The sequence below is a fragment of the Heterodontus francisci genome, chromosome 4 (assembly GCF_036365525.1).
Source record: "Heterodontus francisci isolate sHetFra1 chromosome 4, sHetFra1.hap1, whole genome shotgun sequence".
Classification (NCBI taxonomy): domain Eukaryota; kingdom Metazoa; phylum Chordata; class Chondrichthyes; order Heterodontiformes; family Heterodontidae; genus Heterodontus; species Heterodontus francisci.
Window position 1 is genome coordinate 46,570,115 of NC_090374.1, and position 22,379 is coordinate 46,592,493.

The window sequence follows — 22,379 nt, forward strand, 5'->3', positions numbered from 1 at the left end:
GGGCACAACAGAGTTCGGGGGGGGGGGGTTGGTTGGCGGCGGCGGCAAGCAACACATAGTGGGGAGGGTGGGGGACGATAACACTGAGCAAGGGGTTGGGGGGGGGGGCTCAACGACACCGAGCGGTGGGTGGGGGTAGAGAAAGAGAGGGAGAGACAGACAGAGAGACAGGTGGGGGAGAGAGTGATCAAGATCACTCCTTGCAGATGGACATCTATCCGGAGTACTCCAGATTACTGCACAAGTGGGCGGGCAGACGTGGACTACTTGTGCAAGCAAAAATGCCAGGTATCTCACTCAATAAGTGTTCAAAATAGTGACGAGAAATTAAGTCGATATATTAATCTTATTTTAAGAATCTTCACAAAATCACATTTGTTGTTGTTTTGATTAATAGTAAGATAAATTTTTTATGCCTTTAGCTTTACAAAATTGTCTCACCAGCCCCCTATGTAAGACAAAAATTGTAATGCGGTCCCACACACAAACAGGTTGGACACCCCTGCTCCATGCATTTAACCTTGTGTTTTAAGATAACTTTACAGCTAGGTTATTTTAAAACACAAGTTTAAAGCCTTGTGTTTTGTAAACTCATTTTAAAATGGCAAAAGTCACTGAGAGAATGTCTCTGCCATGCATTACTTTCACTTGGGACCCAAGCTCAGTCCCATGAAAGTTAATTAACTTCTATTTCTATACAATTCCACTGCTATCCATTTGGAATTAAATTGTTCCAGAACTTGTATTGAGGGGAAAACGAGCAAGAAAATCCAAGGAATCACCAGAGGTCAGCACTGTAAGTTCAAGAATACAAGAGGATGGTGCATTTGGGCTGAGAGAAATTGGCGAAAACAGGGTGCTGCTGACCCATATACAATAGTTAGTAACTACAATGTAACAGATTAAGGTTTATTAAAGATATCTAAGATGAACTGTCTACGATTCCTTAACAAAAACAAACCTGCATTTGCAATTTTAAAAACTGCTGGGGAAGACATCGTGTTATTATGTTTCAATGACCATGTTAGAAACAGTCATTAACTGTTTTTGCCGCGAATTGGATTAAAGGACAAGTTTTACAAGTATGTCAAAGATCAGTAACTGCAATGTGCATCATTTACGATCCAGTTTGAGGGAAGGTAACTTGAATGGTCAATGTTATTTGAAAGTTGGCTGCATCATAATTACATAACAAGTGCACCTTTGCTAAGAGATTTGGCTTGGACATAAATTGGTTAGTCTGGAGTACAATCTTACAGATCTTCTTCTTTGGCCTCCTTGTCTCGAAAGACAATGGGTAAACGCCTGGAGGTGGTCAGTGGTTTGTGAAGCAGCGCCTGGAGTGGCTATAAAGGCCAATTCTAGAGTGACAGACTCTTCCACAAGTGTTGCAGATAAAATTTGTTTGTCGGGGCTGTTACACAGTTGGCTCTCCTCTTGCGCTTCTGTCTTTTTTCCTGCCAACTGCTAAGTCTCTTCGATTCGCCACACTTTAGCCCCGCCTTTATGGATGTTCACCAGCTCTGGCGATCACTGGCAACTGACTCCCATGACTTGTGATCAATGTCACAGGACTTCATATCGCGTTTGCAGACGTTGTTAAAGCGGAGACATGGACGGCCGGGGGTCTGATAGCAGTGACGAGCTCTCTGTACAATGTGTCCTTGGGGATCCTGCCATCTTCCATGCGGCTCACATAGCCAAGCCACCTCAAGCGCCGCTGGCTCAGTAGGGTGTATATGCTGGGGATGTTGGCCGCCTTGAGGAATTCTGTGTTGGAGATACGGTCCTGTCACCTGATGCCAAGGATTCTCCGGAGGCAGCTAAGATGGAATGAATTGAGACGTCGCTCTTGGCTGACATACTTTGTCCAGGCCTCACTGCCGTAGAGCAAGGTACTGAAGACACAGGCTTGATACACTCGGACTTTTGTGTTCCGTGTCAGTGCACCATTTTCCCACACTCTCTTCGCCAGTCTGGACATAGCAGTGGAAGCCTTTCCCATGCGCTTGCTGATTTCTGCATTGAGAGACAGGTTACTGGTGATAGTTGAGCCGGAGGTAGGTGAACACATGAACCACTTCCAGAGCGTGCTCGCCGATATTGATGGATGGAGCATTTCTGACGTCCTGTCCCATGATGTTCATTTTCTTGAGGCTGATGGTTAGGCCAAATTCGTTGCAGGCAGCCGCAATCCTGTCGAGTCTCTGCAGACACTCTTCAGTGTGAGATGTTAATGCAGCATCATCAGCAAAGAGGAGTTCCCTGAAGAGGACTTTCCATACTTTGGTCCTCACTCTTTGACGGGCAAGGTTGAACAACCTGCCACCTGATCTTGGAGGAAAATTTCTTCTTCTGAAGACTTGAACACATGTGAGAGCAGCTGGGAGATGATGATCACAAACAGTGTAGATGCGAGAACACAGCCCTGTTTCATGCCACTCAGGATAGGAGAGAGGTCTGATGAGGCGCCGCTATGCTGAATTGTGCCTTTCATATTGTCATGGAATGAGGTGATGGTACTTAGTAGCTTTGGTGGACATCCGATCTTTTCTAGTAGTCTGAAGAGGCCACATCTGCTGACGAGGTAAAAGGCTTTGGTGAGATCAATGAAAGCAATGTAGAGGGGCATCTGTTGTTCGCAGCATTTCTCCTGTAGCCGGCAAAGGGAGAACAGCATGTCAATGGTGGATCTCTCTGCTCGAAAGCCACACTGTGCCTCAGGGTAGACACGCTCAGCCAGCTTCTGGAGCCTGCTTAAAGCGACTCGAGCGAAGACTTTCCCCACTATGCTGAGCAGGGAGATTCCATGGTAGTTGTTGCAGTCACCGCGGTCACCCTTGTTCTTATACAGGGTGATGATATTGGCATCACGCATGTCCTGTGGTACTGCTCCCTTGTCCTAGCACAGGCAAAGCAGTTCGTAGTGTGCTGGATGTACAGCAGGCTTGGCTCTCTTGATTATTTCAAGGGTAATGCCGACCTTCCCAGGGGCCTTTCCGCTGGCTGGAGAATCAATGGCATCACTAAGTTCCGATTTTGTTGGCTGTACGTCCAGCTCATCCATGACTGGCAGAGACTGGGCTGCATTGAGGGCAGTCTCAGTGACATTTTCCCTGGAGTACAGATTCAGGTAGTGCTCCACCCAGCGGTCCATTTGCTTGCGTTGGTCAGTGATTGTGTCTACTGATTTAGATTTGAGGGGGGCGATCTTCTTGATGGATGACCCAAAAGCTCCCTTAATGCCATCATACATTCCTCTGATGTTTCTGGTGTCAGAGGCCAGCAGAATATGACCTCATAGGTGTTGCCAGTAGTCATTTGCACAGCGCCTGGCTGTTCTTTGTGCAGCGCGGCTGGCTGCTTTAAGTGCTACAGATGTTAACTCACTGGGGGCTTTCTTGTAGTTCAGCAGTGCAATGCGCTTAGCGGCTATGACAGGTTCCGGCTCTTCAAAGTGGGATTGAAACCAGTCTGCATTCTGCTTCACATGTTTGCCATAGGTGGTCATTGCTGAGTCATAGATGGCATCTCTGATGTGGGCCCAATTGGTTTCTGCATCTCCTGTAGGAGCGTTTTGAAGGGCTTTTTCAAGTGAATTTAGAAACTTATGTAACAGCTGTGGAAAAGAAATTCTGCTCGTGTTGATGCGCGGGCGGCCCTCCTGCTTGGAGTGATGCAGCTTCTTTGGTTTGAGTCTAACCTTGCTGCACACCAGGGAGTGGTCGGTGTCGCAGTCCGCACTGTGGAAGGTGCGTGTGATTTGAACACTGTTCATTGAGGCTTGCCTTGTGACGATGAGGTCCAGCTGTCGCCAACAACGTGATCTTGGTGCCTCCAAGAAACCTGGTGACAGGGTTTAGTATGAAAGAACGAGTTGGTGATGCAGAGGTTATGACAGGTACACAACTCAAGCAGTCTCTGTCCATTCTCATTCATCCTTCCAATGCCATAGCGCCCAAGGCAGGAGGGCCATGAGTCATGGTCGGCCCCAACCCTGGCATTAAAGTCCCCCAGCAGGAACAGATGTTCGGTATTGGGAATGCTACTAATGATATTTTGGAATTCCTCGTCGAACTGGTCTTTAGCTTCAGGTGGGGAGCAGAGTGTTGCAGCATAGATGCTGAGTAGGTGCACTGGACCAGAGGCGGTGAGCAGTCGGATGGACAGTATGCATTCCGAGCCATTTGAGGGTGGCTCTATCATGCTGAGCAAAGAGCTTCTGATGGCGAAGCCCACTCCATGCTGTCTTGGTTCTTCAGGATCCCTACCCTGCCAGTAGGTGGTGTAGTCTTGCTCTCTTAGAGATCCACTCGCAGGGAGGCGTGTCTCCTGAAGTGCTGCAATGTCCACATTGAGTCTACTGAGCTCGTTGCTAATGATGGCGGTCTTCCGAGAATCGTTGATTTCTGTAAGGTCATCCGACAGGCCAGGACACATAGTTCTGACGTTCCAGCTTGCAAAATGAAGGGCTGGTACCTTCTTTCCTTTTTTTGTCATGCTGTTTGGTGCGGTGTTGCAGTCCGCTTTTCGGGCAATGACCCTGAGCTCCAAGCACACATTGAAGCAGGTGGACTGTGGCGGGACAGAACCTTACTGACCGGGGGCTGCCTGGTTTGAGGCAGGCCGTAGCTGTCCAATGACATGCGATGACCTCTCCCACCGACAAAGGCAACCCGTGGCACCCAATCTCTACGCCAATTGAGCTGGACTTATAACCCGTAACTGCTGCCTTCCGTGTTGTTTTGGTCGCTGTGAGGCGACTATGGAGTGACCTCTCCATGGCGCATGCCTGGGCGGATGTATGGAGGTTGTGAGTTGCCCAAGCGTCAAAACCCCCCCCTCTCCACCTTCCTGGTGGGATCCAAAGGAGTGCAGAACATGACGTTTAGCACCGATATGGCTGCAGGAACTGCCAGAAACATGCCAAAGGTGACATATGACCGCCTTCGGGGTTCTGCTCCGGATTTTCTGTTAGGGTTTACTCCCTTAGCCTTGGTCTCTCCCGTGACGCCCACAAGGCAGTGGGTTTGTTAGGGCCCCTGCTCAGGGATAGGTGGGTGCGAGGGGAAGGAGGTGCGAGGGGGGAGCTAGGAAGGGGGAGCGGGGGTTGGAGGAAGGGGGTGCAGGTAATAACACATTTCATCAGCTCCCACCATTGTCCTCTAGTGATCTGAATGCTGGTGGGGTACCTTCATTAATTGGTTAGTAGTAATGCACTTAAGAAAGGACCTCATCAGGTAAATCGGGCTCTCGGTGAACCTGTTCGCTTCCATCTGCATCGTCTTCGTCCACAAGTGGATCGTGACCCTGGCGAGCAGGCCAGCCCACAGCCTGCACGGCCTCCTCGATATCAGCGTCCCCCAGTGTACAGCATGGAAGGAGACCTTGCCTCTGTTGTACCTGACTTCGTTCAGGTACTCTGATGCGCTGGAAGCGCATCTGCAGCGCAATGTCGGCGAATTCCTGCTGGTACTGGCGCTCAAAGCTGTAGCCCACCTCCCGGAGGACGCGGTGCCAACTAAACATTTTGTAATTGAATAATACATGCAGTACAACCGCTCAACCTTTTGCAGAAAAGCCTTTTGTTAATAATTATCTTGTCAGAGGTGAATCGGAATCGACAGTGATAGACTGAGATACAGACATAAGTAAATTTAAAAGAATCACTTTATTGGAGTTACTGAAAGGCGCTCTTTATTTGTAATTGCGTTTATCTAATTTTGTCACTAGCTCTGGTGAGAAAATGACATTTTGTCTATGAGAGATTCTTTTGTTTCTATATTTTAGAATTCAGGACCCTAACAGCCTGTCAAGATGAATAAACTAGTCTTGGCTACCTACCATTAATCTCTCTGTCTCACTCTGCTTTTCTGTTTTACATGACTCTTGGAAATAATATCTGCTCCATCCTATAAAATTCTCCTGATTTGGAGTTCACTGGCCTTTTGTTGGCTGCCCTGTCTTCAGGCACATATTACAAGCAGTTGGAGAAGTTGCACAAACATTGATCACGAGTTAAACTGTGTTGTGACAACAGTAGTGTGAGAAATGGTCCGTCTTCCTATTGCTGATTCTTCTACTGTCTCACTTCAATAACCACAATAGCAATCCTCTCCTCGAGTTTCATGGTTTATTGGATGAATTTGCACTCCACAGTATGAATCCACAAAAATTATCCAATAAGGTCCATCTACCAGCCCAGGACATGGTGTAGTTAGCTCTATTCTGTCAAAAAAAGTAATTCGCATTGGCATTGCATACTATTTTGCTTGCTAGCTAGCAAATACAGTTGTGCTGTTCTCCATTGATGTTTGCATGCTTAGCTACTTTATTTATAGTGAGAAATGTGTTTTGAATTGGACTGTGTTTTGATGGCATTAGATTGGCTGTACACTTTATATATGGATTAATTTGGGAGAGGTGGGGACATAGTAGCAGTGACACTGGACTAGTAACCGGAGGCCCAGGCTAATAATCTGGGATGGGTTCAAATCCCACCATGGCAGATGGTGAAATTTGAATTCAATTAATAAAAATCTGGAATTAAAAAACTAGTCTCATGGTGACCATGAAACCATTGCCAATTGTTGTAAAAACCCATCTGGTTCACGAATGTCCTTTAGGGAAGGAAATCTGTGTTCAACTGGTTCAATTAATTTGCCACTTAAGGGCCTCAATTGGCCTGGGGTGGGCAGGCTGCTTACCACCTCCCCCGCCACTAGTAAAACTGCTGCCTGGGCGGGAAAGGCAATGGGAATGGCACCTTCCACTGCCTCCCCACCCTCCAGCCTGCTCCCACGGTGGGCTTAAAATTCCAGCCAATGTCTTTTTCTATGTTGTAACTTCTCTGTAATAATGATTGCTGTTCCCTCCTACCCCATTAAATCCTTGAATGTGGTTGAGTCTCTGTTTGAAAGCACCAGAAACTGCACTATATGAAATATTACTGTATAAACATTAACCTGGAAGCTCAGTCCTTGGGCAACGATGCAAGTCCAACATTCCACAAGACTTATTTTCAATTTATCCATGTATATTACTGCGCAATGGTTTTTTTAAAAAATCCACTTCAATGGTAATGGCAAGTAGAAATAACTCCAGCTTACTTTCCTGCAACTTTTCATTAGAAAGTAGCGTGGAAATTTACAATCGAGCATGAACTACAGATTTATATTCAGTGAAGATAAATTATATACTAGGAAGAGGATTTGTTGGAAACAAAATTGAATTTCAAAAAATGATTATGTATATGCTGTTCCAAGGTACATGGAATAACCCTAGAAGAGAAATCACAAAGGTGGAGTACAGCCAATGCAAAGACAATATCCTCTTTGCAATCAAAAGAGGAGGCAGTCCCGAGTAAATTCTTCTTGAAGTCACGGTGCTGCTAGGGTAGGTTGTTACCCCATTTTAATCAGCACCTCTCATTTATTTGCAATGATGCCATCTGCCATTCTGAATTAGCTGCGGCAATTTAACTAACCATTCTTGTGCTTAAATATTTAACCCAGCACCCCAGGTGAAATAACATCCTCTTGATTCTATAAGATCAAAATTAAACGAGTTAACATCCACCATCTAATCAATGTCAATCTCTATATGCCTAGCACTTTACAGACTGTAAAAACAGCTTTTCAGAATAGGTGTAAACCTACTTTTTAATATGAACTCTCACCTCTCTTTGAAACCTGGAACATAGGAGACAGAAGAAAACAAGTGAAAGTATTTGAAATTTATTTTTCAAAGGCAGAACAGGGTTAGAAAATGGTAAACTGGACAATAACTAAAAGCAATGTCAAATTACAGAACAGGACAAAAAAAGCAGGATTACCAGAAGCGTTTTTTTATTCTTGTACAGTGACTTTAGTAATGTAATATTAAGCATTGTTTCAGCATGGCATGGTGAGAGCTGGAAAGCATTTTTTGAAGAAAAATGGCTGGCCACAGAAAGCTGTAACTTCCCAAAGCTGTTGACAATCTAAAAGGCTCTAATTTTCTCAGAACTCAATCTCTTAGCTTTATTCACCAAGTTCCAATATATATAGCATTTTTAGCTTTCGATGTCTAGGTTTGCAGATTTTCAATGAGCACAGTAAACAAAGAGACAAATTAACTGTGGTTAGACTGTCTCTGCAGTAGAACTATCCTTTCCTTTTGGGCCTCCTTATCTCGAGAGACAATGGATACGCGCCTGGAGGTGGTCAGTGGTTTGTGAAGCAGCGCCTGGAATGGCTATAAAGGCCAATTCTGGAGTGACAGGCTCTTCCACAGGTGCTGCAGAGAAATTTGTTTGTCGGGGCTGTTGCACAGTTGGCTCTCCCCTTGCGCCTCTGTCTTTTTTCTTGCCAACTACTAAGTCTCTTCGACTCGCCACAATTTAGCCCCGTCTTTATGGCTGCCCGCCAGCTCTGGCGAATGCTGGCAACTGACTCCCACGACTTGTGGTCAATGTCACACGATTTCGTGTCGCGTTTGCAGACGTCTTTATAGCGGAGACATGGATGGCCGGTGGGTCTGATTCCAGTGGCGAGCTCGCTGTACAATGTGTCTTTGGGGATCCTGCCATCTTCCATGCGGCTCACATGGCCAAGCCATCTCAAGCGCCGCTGACTCAGTAGTGTGTATAAGCTAGGGGTGTTGGCCGCTTCAAGGACTTCTGTGTTGGAGATATAGTCCTGCCACCTGATGCCAAGTATTCTCCGGAGGCAGCGAAGATGGAATGAATTGAGACGTCGCTCTTGGCTGGCATACGTTGTCCAGGCCTCGCTGCCATAGAGCAAGGTACTGAGGACACAGGCCTGATACACTCGGACTTTTGTGTTCCGTGTCAGTGCGCCATTTTCCCACACTCTCTTGGCCAGTCTGGACATAGCAGTGGAAGCCTTTCCCATGCGCTTGTTGATTTCTGCATCTAGAGACAGGTTACTGGTGATAGTTGAGCCTAGGTAGGTGAACTCTTGAACCACTTCCAGAGCGTGGTCGCCAATATTGATGGATGGAGCATTTCTGACGTCCTGCCCCATGATGTTCGTTTTCTTGAGGCTGATGGTTAGGCCAAATTCATTGCAGGCAGCCGCAAACCTGTCGATGAGACTCTGCAGGCACTCTTCAGTGTGAGATGTTAAAGCAGCATCGTCAGCAAAGAGGAGTTCTCTGATGAGGACTTTCCGTACTTTGGACTTCGCTCTTAGACGGGCAAGGTTGAACAACCTGCCCCCTGATCTTGTGTGGAGGAAAATTCCTTCTTCAGAGGATTTCAGAGGATAGATCACTCTAATCATGCTTACTTCTACTTCCAATTGTAACAACAGCAAATCTTACAATCCTCAATGCTCGACAGGGTAGATACTGAGATGTCGTTTCCCCTGACTGAGGAATCTAAAACAAAGGGGCACAGTTTCAGGATAAGGGGCTGATCATTTAGGACTGAGAGGAAAATAAATTTCTTCACTCAAAAGGTTGTGAATCTTTGGAATTCTCTAATGTTGCCAAGTACTTTCCTTCAAAAAGTAAAAAAATTGAGCTAATATTTACACTTCACTCCCTCTATGTTTATCCAATTAGCTTGCAGGCAACTCAGAAGCATAATCTGGCATTAAAAATAAATTATGAAATTACATTTTAAGTTTTTTTTTTGGGAGTTAAACAAACACCAATTCCAAAATTGTTCTATTGATTTAACTAAGCTCAGAACTAAAGGATTTTTTAAAAACTGTGCCGTTGAAAGAATAAGGGAGTTCCAATCATAAATGACCAGTAGAAATAGTGATCTGTAGTCTGAATGGAGCAACGCAAGCTAATCCGTAGTTGATATGCCTTTTTGGTCAATCGGTTTATTTGCACCTTTGCAATCTTTCCAGTTGATATCTAGTTGTGCAATCAAACATTAACCATTACTTGGACATTGCTTCTCCAAACATGAAAAATGAGTTATCATTACAAACAGTACCAAACTGTTCATAGACTGAGACACCACTTAACTGAACACTATAAATCCAAGAGTGCAATTAGGACAATGTTATTTTAAAGTACCAAATGTTAATTGTACATAAATTGTGTTTAATTACGTGCAGGTGGAGGACATTAATTGTGGTTTCACTTGAGCACATATAAAGAGACACTTACTGAAAATGGTGGGTGGTGAGTTAGGAGGTGTATACTTGTAATGTTTCAAATAAATGTAAATAAATACAAGACTGAGTAAAGGTTGGCTCCAGTATCATCCTTCACCAAATGGCAGTCCCGAATACACCACCAAAAGAAAGATGGGCCTGATAATAACACAGGAAGGTAACGAGGCAGAGATCTAGCGAATTTAATGGCAGGACATGATTTTTTTTAAAAAATTCTTTGTTCCTGGCTACAGTCAGACAGACTGAAGGCTGGCTGACTGTTGGGCGAGTAGATCAACAGCTCCAGGCATGGGAGCAGTTATCGGGAGGGGCTAAGTAATGACAGGGGATCTGACATTGGGAGGGGAGCAGACATCAGTAGGCATCAGACATTGGCAGGGGAGTAGACAGATCACACTGGGAGCCGGTGAGAGGGGATACAAGGGATAGATTGTGCGAAGGGGGGGGGGGGGGGGGTGGTGTTTACTTGTGGGTCCAGGGCAGAAGCACTCCTGCTTTTCCTGGTCCACAACTAGTGTTGTAAAGGCACTGAAATGCTGGATGTGGCCCTTCACGCCTCCTTTCAGCTGTCGGGTTTTCCGAGGTCCAGGAAACCCGACCTCTGCTAAAAGACATTTTAAAATGGAGGCACTTATCCATTTAAAAGATTTTAATGACTAACTTCACTCCTGAAAGGAGGCTAATTGCCTCCATTAAAAACAGAAGTGACTGGAGGCAGGTAGCCTATTGTTTTTTAGACCCCCCCACATGCTTTCTACCTGCACAGGGGGTTAAAATTACCCCTTTACGTTTAGTTCCAACGCTCAACAGTACATTCAGGTTGTTGCACATTATAGCAATGACAAAGAATTAATGACCTCTCATTTATTTCTGTCTTTCTGCCAAATGAGCAAAAAGAATAATTTAAGTAGCAGATGCTGGTTAGATATCTATTCGTAGAACTGAGTTAGAGAAATTATATAGCGCGACTGCAAAGGAGCCCAAACAACTTCAATATCACTGACAGCATCAACTTCATCTTAGGCTGTTAAAAGGAGTGGCTAGAGAGATAGTTGATGCATTAGTTTTAATTTTCCAAAATTCCCTAGATTCAGGGAAGGTTCCATTATATTGGAAAATAGTGAATGTAACTCCTTTATTCAAAAAGGGAGGGAGACAGAAAGCAGGAAACTACAGACCAGTTAAGTTAACATCTGCCTTAGGGAAAATGTTAGAAGCTATTAAAGTCGTTATAGCAGGGCATTTAGAAAAATTCAATGTAACAGGCAGAGTCAACATGGTTTTGTGAAAGGGAAATCATGTTTAACCGATTTATTGGAGTTCTTTGAGGGAGTTACATGTACTGTGGATAAAGGGGCACCAGTGAATGTATTGTGCTTAGATTTCCAGAAGGCATTTGATAAGGTGCCACATCAAAGGTTATTGAAGAAAATAAAAGCTCATGGTGTAGGGGGTAACATATTGGCATGGATAGAAGATTGGTTAGCTAACAGGGAACAGAGAGTAGGCATAAATGGGTCATTTTCTGGTTGGCAAGATGTAACAAGTGGTGTGCCACAGGGATCTGTGCTGGGGCCTCAACTTTTTACAATTTATTTAAATGACTTAGATGAAGGGACCGAAGGTATGGTTGCTAAATTTGCTGATGACACAAAGATAGGTAGAAAAGTAACTTGTGAAGAGGACATAAAGTGGCGACAAAGGGATGTAGATTGGTTAAGTGAGTGGGCAAAGATCTGGCAAATAGAGTATAAATTGGGAAAGCATGAAATTGTCCACCTTGGCAGGAAGAATAAAAAAGCGTACTATCTAAATGGTGAGAGATTGCAGAGCTCGGAGATGCAGAGGGATCTGGGTGTCCTAGTGCATGAATCTCAAAAGATTAGTATGCAGGTACAACACGTGATTAGGAAAGCTAATAGAATGTTATTATTTATCGCAAGGGGAACTGAATACAAAAGACAGGAGGTTATGCTTCAGCTATACAGGGCATTGGTGAGACCACATCTGGAGTACTGTGTACAGTACTGGTCTCCTTATTTAAGGATGGATGTATATGCGTTGGAGGTAGTACAGAGAAGGTTTACTAGACTAACACCTGGAATGGGTGGCTTGTCTTACGAGGAAAGATTGGACAGGCTAGGCTTGTATCCACTGGAATTCAGAAGAGTAAGAGGCGACTTGATTTCAACATATAAGATCCTGAGGGGCCTTGACAGGGTGGATGGGGAAAGGATGTTTCCCCTTGTGGGAGAATCTAGAATTAGGGGTCACTGTTTAAAAATAAGTGGTCACCCATTTAAGACAGAGATGAGGAGACATTTTTTCTCTCAGAGGGTCGTGAGTCTTTGGAATTCTCTTCCTCAAAAGGCAGTGGAAACAGAGTCTTTGAAAATTTTTAAGGCAGAGGTAGATAGATTCTTGATAAGCAAGGGAGTGGAAGGTTATCGGGGGTAGGTGGAAATGTGGAGTAATCAGTTCAGCCATGAACGTACTGAATGACGGAGCAGGCTCGAGGGGTCGAGTGGCCTACTCCTGCTCCAAATTCGTATGTTAGCGAAGCATATTCTCACTGTAGGTTTCTTCAATTCCTCCAAGGTACTTCATCCCCTCCCCCACAGTCATGATGTCATTAACATACACTGTTTACATTAAAACATTAAAATCACAGCTTAATGGGATCCATGCTTGCATAAATCAAGATTAAATTATATAGCTGCAAATAAATTTAAAAACAATTTTCCCGGTCACTCAGCAACAACCAGAATGATACCCATGCAGTGAAGACAAAAAAGTACCCAGTGTGTCTACTCAGCACATCTTGAAGATTCAAAGGAGGAATTCTTCCTTTTGAAACACTTCTATTTACAGAACAATTTTTACGTTTGTGCTGCATACCAATTTACATACCACTGTAGATGTAGTACATAGAACCACAAATTTTAAACCATTATTCCTTAAAAATAATTTTTTCACAATAATTGTATTTAATTATAAATAACTGCAGGATCAAATATAGATGTGTGAGGCAGATCTTTACCAAGTCTTGCATATTGTCAGTTATTGCTAAGTCTACAATGGTCACAAACCATAACAAACAGTAATCACTGTTCTCAACAGCTTATATTGAATGTCAAGATATTCCTCAGTAACACTGAGAAAATGAATTCTAGTATCAATGTAGTATTACACCCATCTATGGGAAACAGAAAAACTGCCAAATGCAAACAGAATATCAGTCCCCACCACCAATCACAAGCACCATATGTAAAGTATATGCAAAACAGAGCAAGATGAAGCATTTAAAGGATCCAACATTTAAAGGACACAAACTATGACTTACAAACTATACTCCAACTGTGAATTTTGCCTTGTTCCAGTTACACTGCACATTTGCCATTGGTGTGATGCAAAGGTTCACACCACAGTGTTCCCCAATGTCCGTTATATTGCTAGCTATTTCACAGAACCCAGCAGTTAACTCTAAGTGCCAAAACCGACTATCAAGTTCCACTAATGTGAATTAGCTATAATATAGATGCTCCTCATCAGACCCCTTTCCTATCCTGAGTGGCGTGAAACAGGGCTGTGTTCTCGCACCCACACTTTTTGGGATTTTCTTCTCCCTGCTGCGTTCAAGTCCTCTGAAGAAGGAATTCTCCTCCACACAAGATTCAACCTTGCCCGTCTAAGAGCGAAGTCCAAAGTACGGAAAGTCCTCATCAGGGAACTCCTCTTTGCTGACGATGCTGCTTTAACATCTCACACTGAAGAGTGCCTGCAGAGTCTCATCGACAGGTTTGCGGCTGCCTGCAATGAATTTGGCCTAACCATCGGCCTCAAGAAAACGAACATCATGGGGCAGGACGTCAGAAATGCTCCATCCATCAATATTGGCGACCACGCTCTGGAAGTGGTTCAAGAGTTCACCTACCTAGGCTCAACTATCACCAGTAACCTGTCTCTAGATGCAGAAATCAACAAGCGCATGGGAAAGGCTTCCACTGCTATGTCCAGACTGGCCAAGAGAGTGTGGGAAAATGGCGCACTGACACGGAACACAAAAGTCCAAGTGTATCAAGCCTGTGTCCTCAGTACCTTGCTCTATGGCAGCGAGGCCTGGACAACGTATGACAGCCAAGAGCGACGTCTCAATTCATTCCATCTTCGCTGCCTCCAGAGAATACTTGGCATCAGGTGGCAGGACCGTATCTCCAACACAGAGGTCCTCGAGGCGGCCGACATCCCCAGCTTATACACACTACTGAGTCAGCGGCGCTTGAGACGGCTTGGCCATGTGAGCCGCATGGAAGATGGCAGGATCCCCAAAGACACATTGTACAGCGAGCTCACCACTGGTATCAGACCCACCGGCCATCCATGTCTCCACTTTAAAGACGTCTGCAAACGCGACATGAAGTCCTGTGACATTGATCACAAGTCGTGGGAGTCAGTTGCCAGCGTTCGCCAGAGCTGGCGGACAGCCATAAAGGCGGGGCTAAAGTGTGGTGAGTCGAAGAGACTTAGCAGTTGGCAGGAAAAAAGACAGAGGCGCAAGGGAAGAGCCAACTGTGAAACAGCCCCGACAAACAAATTTTTCTGCAGCACCTGTGGAAGAGCCTGTCACTCTAGAATTGGCCTTTATAGCCACTCCAGGCGCTGCTCCACACACCACTGACCACCTCCAGGCGCTTACCCATTGTCTCTCGAGATAAGGAGGCCAAAGAAGACAGAAGAGATGCAGCCAACAGACAGCCAATATTTTAAAGATGTTTTTACTTTGATGGAGTGCAGTTAACTGTAGAAACGTGGCTCTCCTACCAAGAGTTCAAAACATGAACAGCCTGACTTCTGTACAGATGGGAGCAACAGAAACATGCCTTTTTATAGGTTGCAAACGCTGCCAGAAGGGAATATCCTCTCCCCACCTCCATTCACCAAATGTAGCTAGCTAATAGTGAATATTGTTACGACTGAGGTGGGAGGAGTGCACTGTCTTTTCTAGTTCCACTTCTCCACAGGTCACAAAATATATTTAAATGTTTACCCAGTTACCAATACAGTCAACTGTGTACTCTACTCTTTATCCCCAAATAAAAAAAACTATCAAGTTATTATAAAACAAGACTTATACAGTAACGATGCAAAGCATCAACACAGATTGAAATATGAAAATTCCCTTTTAAAATACACGCTCCACACACAAACACACACTGGTTAACTGAAAAATAAAGAGATTTTCTCTGCCGAGCTCTTTTACAAAAAAGAATACTTTGACAAAATACTTGTTAATTCTTGAAGAAAAAAAAGAGTCCCTTTTTGGTCTGACGGAGACAGATCACTGGGATCTTTTCTGGAGCAGTTCATTCAGGAGATGCCAAGATGTAGTCTGGTAAGCTTTTCAGAAGAAATGCGGCTCCAGGGGTTTCAGTTATCCCACTTTGAATTTGCAGGGTTTTTTTTTTAAAGAGGTAGAGAAAGAGGAGCTGACACACTGGATTTCTCCAGGTCTCCTACAGAGGTGAAAGAAAGATGAGCTAGGTGTTTCTCCCTTGGCAGGTTGATCTCCAACTGCTTTTCAACACAGTCCACACCCCAACTGAACCAAAACAATATCTCAAAAGCAAAAGCCCAAACAGCAAGTCAGAACCTCCTGACTACTATAAATCGTGACGTCACTTCTCTGTAAACATCTCCCCAAGTCACCAAGGTTTCTGTTGTTTATTGAGCTTAAGGCATGTGACAGACAGTAAACGTTTGTTTTCAAACAAGACAGTGACCCTTGTAAAAAAAAACACATCCATTGAGTCTTTTCAGCTTTCCCAAATAAACCAATGTCCATGATTCTAAAATACAATTCCTCAAAAAATATTTTAAAAATAGAAGCACTTTCATAACACCAATAGATTTCCATCTTAGCTCAATTCTCAGGCTTACTGCCTTTGATTATAGATTCATGAATATCTAAGTGTTAAGTTAAATACCATTGTTCCCCTTCATGCAAGGCTTAAAACTAAAAAGGGAGGTGTGGAGGAGGGATGAGGGTGATGGGAAATTTATAAATCTAAAGAGAAAACTCAGAGTAGTGTAGCTTTTTGGATAAAAGTAAGCAGACTGTGACAGGAAGGGACAGAGTGTTTAACAGGGATAGTACAATGAATAAGGTCAAATCAGAGAAAAATGGTAATAAGTTAAAATTAAAGGTGCTTAAGCTGAGTACAAGAAGCACTCGTAATAGGACAGACAAATTAATGGCACAAGTAGAGATAAATGGGTTTGATCTAACAGCCATTACAGAGATGTGGTTGCATGGTGACCAAGGTTGGGAACTAACTATTCCAGGAAACTTGACATTTTGAAAAAAGACAGGCAAAATGGTAAAGGAGAGGGGGGAGCCTTGATAATAAAGGATGACATCAGGACAATAATCAGGAAAGATTTTGGCTCGGAAGATCAGGAAGTAGTGTCTGTATGGGTGGAGCTAGGAAAAGACAAGGGGCAGCAAACACAGATGGGGGTAGTTTATAGGCTCCTTAACAATAGGTATAATGGTGAAAAGATGATTAGGTCCAAGAAACTGGCAACTGTTGAAGTGGCAGAGGATGTCGGAAGAATTGTGGACGTTGGAAGAGATCAGACAAGTGGAGAAAAAATAGTGTAGAGATAGAAGAAATAGGTTCTGTGGGGCAAAAATGTTTACTGGAAAGAAATGAGCTCCATGGTCTTTGTTCCCTACATCTTTTATTATTAATTTGTGGGATGGGAGCATTGCTTGCAAGGTCAGTATATACTGCCCATTCCTATTGTTCTTGAGAGGGTGGTGAGATGCCTTCTTGTACCACTGCAGTCCATGTGGTGTAGGTACACCCACAGTGCTGTTAGTGAGGGAGTTCCAAGATTTCCACCCAGTGACAGCAAAGGAACAGCGATATAGTTCCAAGTCAGGATGTCATGTGACTTGGAGGGAAACTTGCAGGTGGTGGTGTTCCCATGCATCTGCTGCCCTTGTTCTTCCAGATGGTAGAGGCTGGAGGTTTGGAAGGTGCTGTCAAAGAAGTTGGTGAGTTGCTGCAGTGTGCAATGGTGGAGGTAGTGAATGTTACGGTGGTGGTGGCCGGGGTGCCAAATGGGTTGCTTTGCCCTGGATGATGGTGGTGTCAGGTTTCTTGAGTGTTGTTGGAGCTGCACTCATCGAGGCAAGCGGACAGTATTCCATCATACTGCTGACTTGGGGCTTGTAGATGGTGGACAGGCTTTGGGGAGTCAGGTGGTGAGTTACTCAGCACAGAATTCCCAGCCTCTGACCTGCTCTTTCCAAGAATACTATTACCTGGACAGTGAAACTCCTCAGGAACATCAATATTGTGGAGGTAGCAGACCAATTTTTAGCTGCAGTAGGAAGACTCCATTTTAATAAGGCAACGGCCTTTTTAACAACATAATTTGTGCAGCTTTCCTTCAATTCATGCCTCCATTTGCACTTCTGCAGATCAGAACTGAACCACTGTTTGAATAACTCCACAATCTTCAGCAACAAAAAATGTTATCGTCTATTTATCATTGTTCAAATATATTAACCATAAAAACATATCACTGCGGTTCAAAATAATCATTCAATGACAGACAAGTTTCTTAAAATAAACTCTAGCCAATAAGAATGGACAACAGTTATACTGAAAGTGCTTCCTCCCATCATGAAACAAATTGTACTTAGAATGCCCAATTAATATTGTCACAGGGAATTATATGCAAACAATTTTAATCATACTTTATGAAAAAACCTTTGTCTGTTGCTCACACTGTTACTGAATTTAATTGACAAACCAAGTCCCAAAAGTAATCTTGGACACCAAAATATTCAGTCAGGCAGGATATCATACAATGATAAATATAAAGCACAGGAGGAGGCAATTTGAACCATCATGTTTCTATCAGTTCTTTGGCAGTTAATCAACTAATGCCACTCACTTGCTCTTTCCCCAGAGTCCCGTATTTTTCTTCCCTTCACTGTGGCACAGTGGTGCAGTGGCTAGCACCACAACCTCACAACTCCAGCGACCCAGGTTCGGTTCTGGCTACCACCTGTGCAGAGTTTGCAAGTTCCCCCTGTGACCTCGTGGGTCTCCTCCGGGTGCTAACGTTTCCTCCCACATGCCAAAGACTTGCGGGTTGATAGGTAAATAGGCCATTGTAAAATTTGTTTAAAGTGCAGCGATAGCGGGAAAGAAGGAGACTGAGTGAGACCAGCTGTGTTTAAAAAGAGCAGCGACAGCGCGCCTGAGTTTTGGAAAAAAGCCAACAGTGACATCACAGGAGAGCTGCAAGGTGATTGGTTGGTGAGTAGCAGCTGTTAGAATATCTTAAAAAGGGTATGTTTTTTTGTTGAAAATAAAACTGCTGGTGATAAGGTGAGTACTACTAAAGTGTTTTTTTTTTTAAGGACTTTATATTGAAGTGGGTAGAACAAGGCCCCTAGTATAATTAGTATTTTTTAATTAAGGGAGTAACTAATTAATCTAAGGGTAAGTCATGGCAGGAGAGCTCAGCCCCGTGATATGCTCCTCCTGCGCTATGTGGGAAATCAGGGACGCGTGCAGTGTCCCTGACGACCATGTGTGCAGGAAGTGTATCCAGCTGCAGCTACTGGCTACCCGCATTACGGAGCTGGAGCTGCAGGTGGATTCACTGTGGAGCATCCGTGATGCTGAGGAAGTTGTGGATAGCACGTTTAGTGAGGTGGTCACACCGCAGGTAATGGCTGCACAGGCAGAAAAGAGATGGGTGACCACCAGACCGAGTAGTAGGCGCAGACAGGTAGTGCAGGAGTCCCCTGTGGCCATCCCCCTCTCAAACAGATATACCGCTTTGAATACTGTTGGGGGAAATGACCTCCCAGGGGAAAGCAGCAACAGCCAAGTTCGTGGCACCACGGAGGGCTCTGCTGCACAGCAGGGGAGGAAAAGGGTTGGAAGAGCTATAGTGATAGGGGATTCTATCGTAAGGGGTGCAGATAGGCATTTCTGTGGCCACAAACGAGACTCCAGGATGATATGTTGCCTCGCTGGTGCTAGGCTCAAGGATGTCTCGGCGCGGCTGCAGGACATTCTGAGAGGGGAGCAGCCAGAGGTCGTGGCCCATATTGGTACTAACGACATAGGCAGGAAAAGAGAGGAGGTCCTGCAAAGTGAATATAGGGAGTTAGGCAGAAAGTTAAAAAGCAGGACCTCTAGGGTTGTAATCTCAGGATTGCTCCCTGTGCCACGTGCTAGTGAGGGTAGGACTAGGAGGATTAGGCAAATGAATGCGTGGCCAAAGAGCTGGTGTAGGCAGGAGGGCTTCTGGTGCAGAGGTGACCTGTACAAGGACGGGTTGCATCTAAACTGGAGGGGGACCAATATCCTCGCAGGGAGGTCTGCTAGCACTACTCGGGAGGGTTTAAACTGGTCTTGCAGGGGGATGGGACCCAAAGTAGTAGTCTCTCAGATGAGATAGTTGAGACAAACAGGACATCAGAACCACCACCATCTCAACAAGAGACAGGAGGGAACCTGAATAACAGTGAGTTGCTTGACAGTGACAGTGACTCTGGGACATGCATCTACATCTATCCAGGCTGATGAGACAAAAGACTCTTCAGTTTACCAACTCTAAGTGTCCTAAAAGTTTGGTCCATTTCAACCAATTTTCTAACAGACTCCCTGGAAAAATTCGCACTAATTTGATACTGAACAGTAATCTTACTCACGGATCACAGAATGGACTATGGGAAAAGCAAAATTGTTATGTTGGTATAGTCAGGGGTACTCTTGAGGTTCAAGCTGAGACATATTATTTAACAGAATAGAGATCCACAAGTGCTTGACACTAATACTCTGTACCCAAAGTAGTTCCAAAAAACTGATCAATAGCCCTAAAATGCAACGATCACATTTGGGTAGTATCAGGTCAGAGTTAATTCCTTTCAAGGAGCATCAGCACAATACAACCACAGAAGGAACATAAAATGTGGATCTGATCTCCAATTCTTCACATCCACTCCAACACAGTGTTATGGACAGGTGGCAAGGGGTGTGGGTGGTTCCCACTGTTCACCACCCAACTGACCACAATCGTGTTTTGTTTAAAATTATGAGTTAATCCCAGAGTGCTTTTTTAAGGTCAAGTAAGCAGGCAAATGACAGGTTTTCTTTTAGGTTTAAATGTATTGAACAATATTCATTCCCCAAAATGTTCGCAACACCATTCACCAACACATGCACTCTCAAGAGAAGATAGATAGAAGTTAAAGGATAAGAGTTCAAGGTGTGGTAGGTGTTTGTGATTTATGGTAAACTTGATGACTCTTCTAAGTAGGACAGTCTCTTTTAAAGGTGCAGGCCTGGGTGTTTGTAGTCTTGAATTTGTTGAGGTGTTGTAGATTTCTGGTGGTTAAGATTTCAGGCTGGAGGTGGCAGTCACTTTCAGTTCTCTGCTGCACCAAGTTAAAGTGTAGAATTAGCAGCAGGGCTTCTTGTTTAGTCTGGATCTTTCCACAGCCTCTGGCTGGACTGCCTTCTGTGGTGTTGCTGTGATTTCTCCCTCTCTCTCCAGAGGGTTAGCTTTTAATGTCACAATTCATCACTTTAGCATTTCTGTTATTTGACACATGGCCTTCTCCCATGGTGTGACGACACAATGGACCAGAATGTGGAAGCCATGGTTATCTATTGATCTCTGGATGAGTATCATTCTGTTAAAATGTGGCTACTTCACCACCTTCTTTATCTCAGAAGAAATCCATTCAATTCAGGAATGTCCCTTGATGGTTTCAGGATAGCTGTAGTCTGGAATGTACCCTTTTGTCCTTTGGAGACAGTGTGGCAGTGTTTGAATACACAAGCCAGGTCCATCTGACCTTCGGTGGCCAACTTGGCAAAGCAGTTTCCAGTTTTCTTTAAAATGAAAAGTCAATTTCAAAGAGTTCACTTTGAATAAAGTTTGTATCCCAAAAGTTAGGAATATGATGCATCTTTACTGGGCATGACAATAGTCAGGATATGGCAAGAATCCAGCACTTTAAAAAAAAACATTACCATACCTAACTGAACTAGCATGTGCAACCTCAGCATCTGCTTTTGACACACAGCTAAAAAAAAATACTGTCGCATCCATCACCAAGGCCAATTTCCTCCCACCTCTGCAACATGACTCACTTCCACCCCTACATCACCTCCACCACTACTGGAACCTTATCCATGCCTTTGTCACCCCTAGGCTCAATTTCTCCAACATCCCATTCACTGGTTTGGACTCCGCTCTCCATCAATTAAAGTCCTGCTGCTGGTATCCAATCCGACAGTAAATCACTTCTCCATTATTTCACCTGACCTACACCTGGCTGCCTATTCGCCAACTACTGAATTTTAAAATCCTCATCCTGGTCAATAAATTCTTCCAAAGCCTTTTTCACCCTACTTCACGACTAATTTAAAACTTGCATCACCACTTGTGCCCTCTGGTTATCTATATACATCCCTCTGCTCCCCTATTTATCAATTAAGCCATCTCTGCACTCCTCTCTGGAATTTACTACCTAAGTTGCTCTGCCTCTCTACTTCACTCTATGACTTTAAAAACCAATCTCTTGACTCAATTTTCAGTCATCTTCCATACTTCTTCCACAAAAGGCTCAGCATCCTTTCCCTTTCATCCCCCATGAAGAGCCTTAGGACATTTTTCTATGTTAAGGAAATCGTATAAATGCAAGTTATGAACAGTACACGCAACAGAAAACAGAAGAACTCAGTTGACTCTACTGTGCGGGCCTGTGTAACCTGCCTTAGGTCTTATTTATGGAATAAGCTGTGCATTTCACTTCTCCAAGCTACAATCCTTCTACATTACATCCTTCTAGTTACATGCCAAGATACAGAATTAGACTGCAGTCTCTTACCTTTATCTGCTGGCGTCTCAGCATGGCCAGTTCTCTCATATCTCTGAACGGTTGCAGTAGATATTGGTAGAGTTCTGTAGTTGCTTCAGATAAAGCAATATAGGCATCATCTTCTTCCTGATAAAGTTCCAGCAGTTCCACCATAATCTCTGTAATCTTGTGTTTCTCCAGCAGCTATGTGCAAATCAGAATCTGTTTTACTATTTGAATTTCCCAGTCAATCTCAATTCTTGACTCATTTTAGTTTGTGCGAACTCTCTGGTGATTAATGTAATATATTTGAATATAAATTCCAGTTTAAGGAATGCAAG

The 22,379-nt window shown here is 44.1% G+C and overlaps 1 protein-coding gene across 1 annotated transcript in view; it reads right to left on the reverse strand.

Annotated features, from left to right (window-relative positions):
• The window catches only part of jmy (junction mediating and regulatory protein, p53 cofactor), a 213,561-nt gene that overhangs the window by 105,216 nt on the left and 85,966 nt on the right, over positions 1-22,379 (reverse strand). The window contains exon 2 of the mRNA XM_068029461.1: positions 22,069-22,242. Coding sequence (XP_067885562.1) covers positions 22,069-22,242 — 174 coding nt within the window. The remainder of the gene's footprint in view (positions 1-22,068; positions 22,243-22,379) is intronic.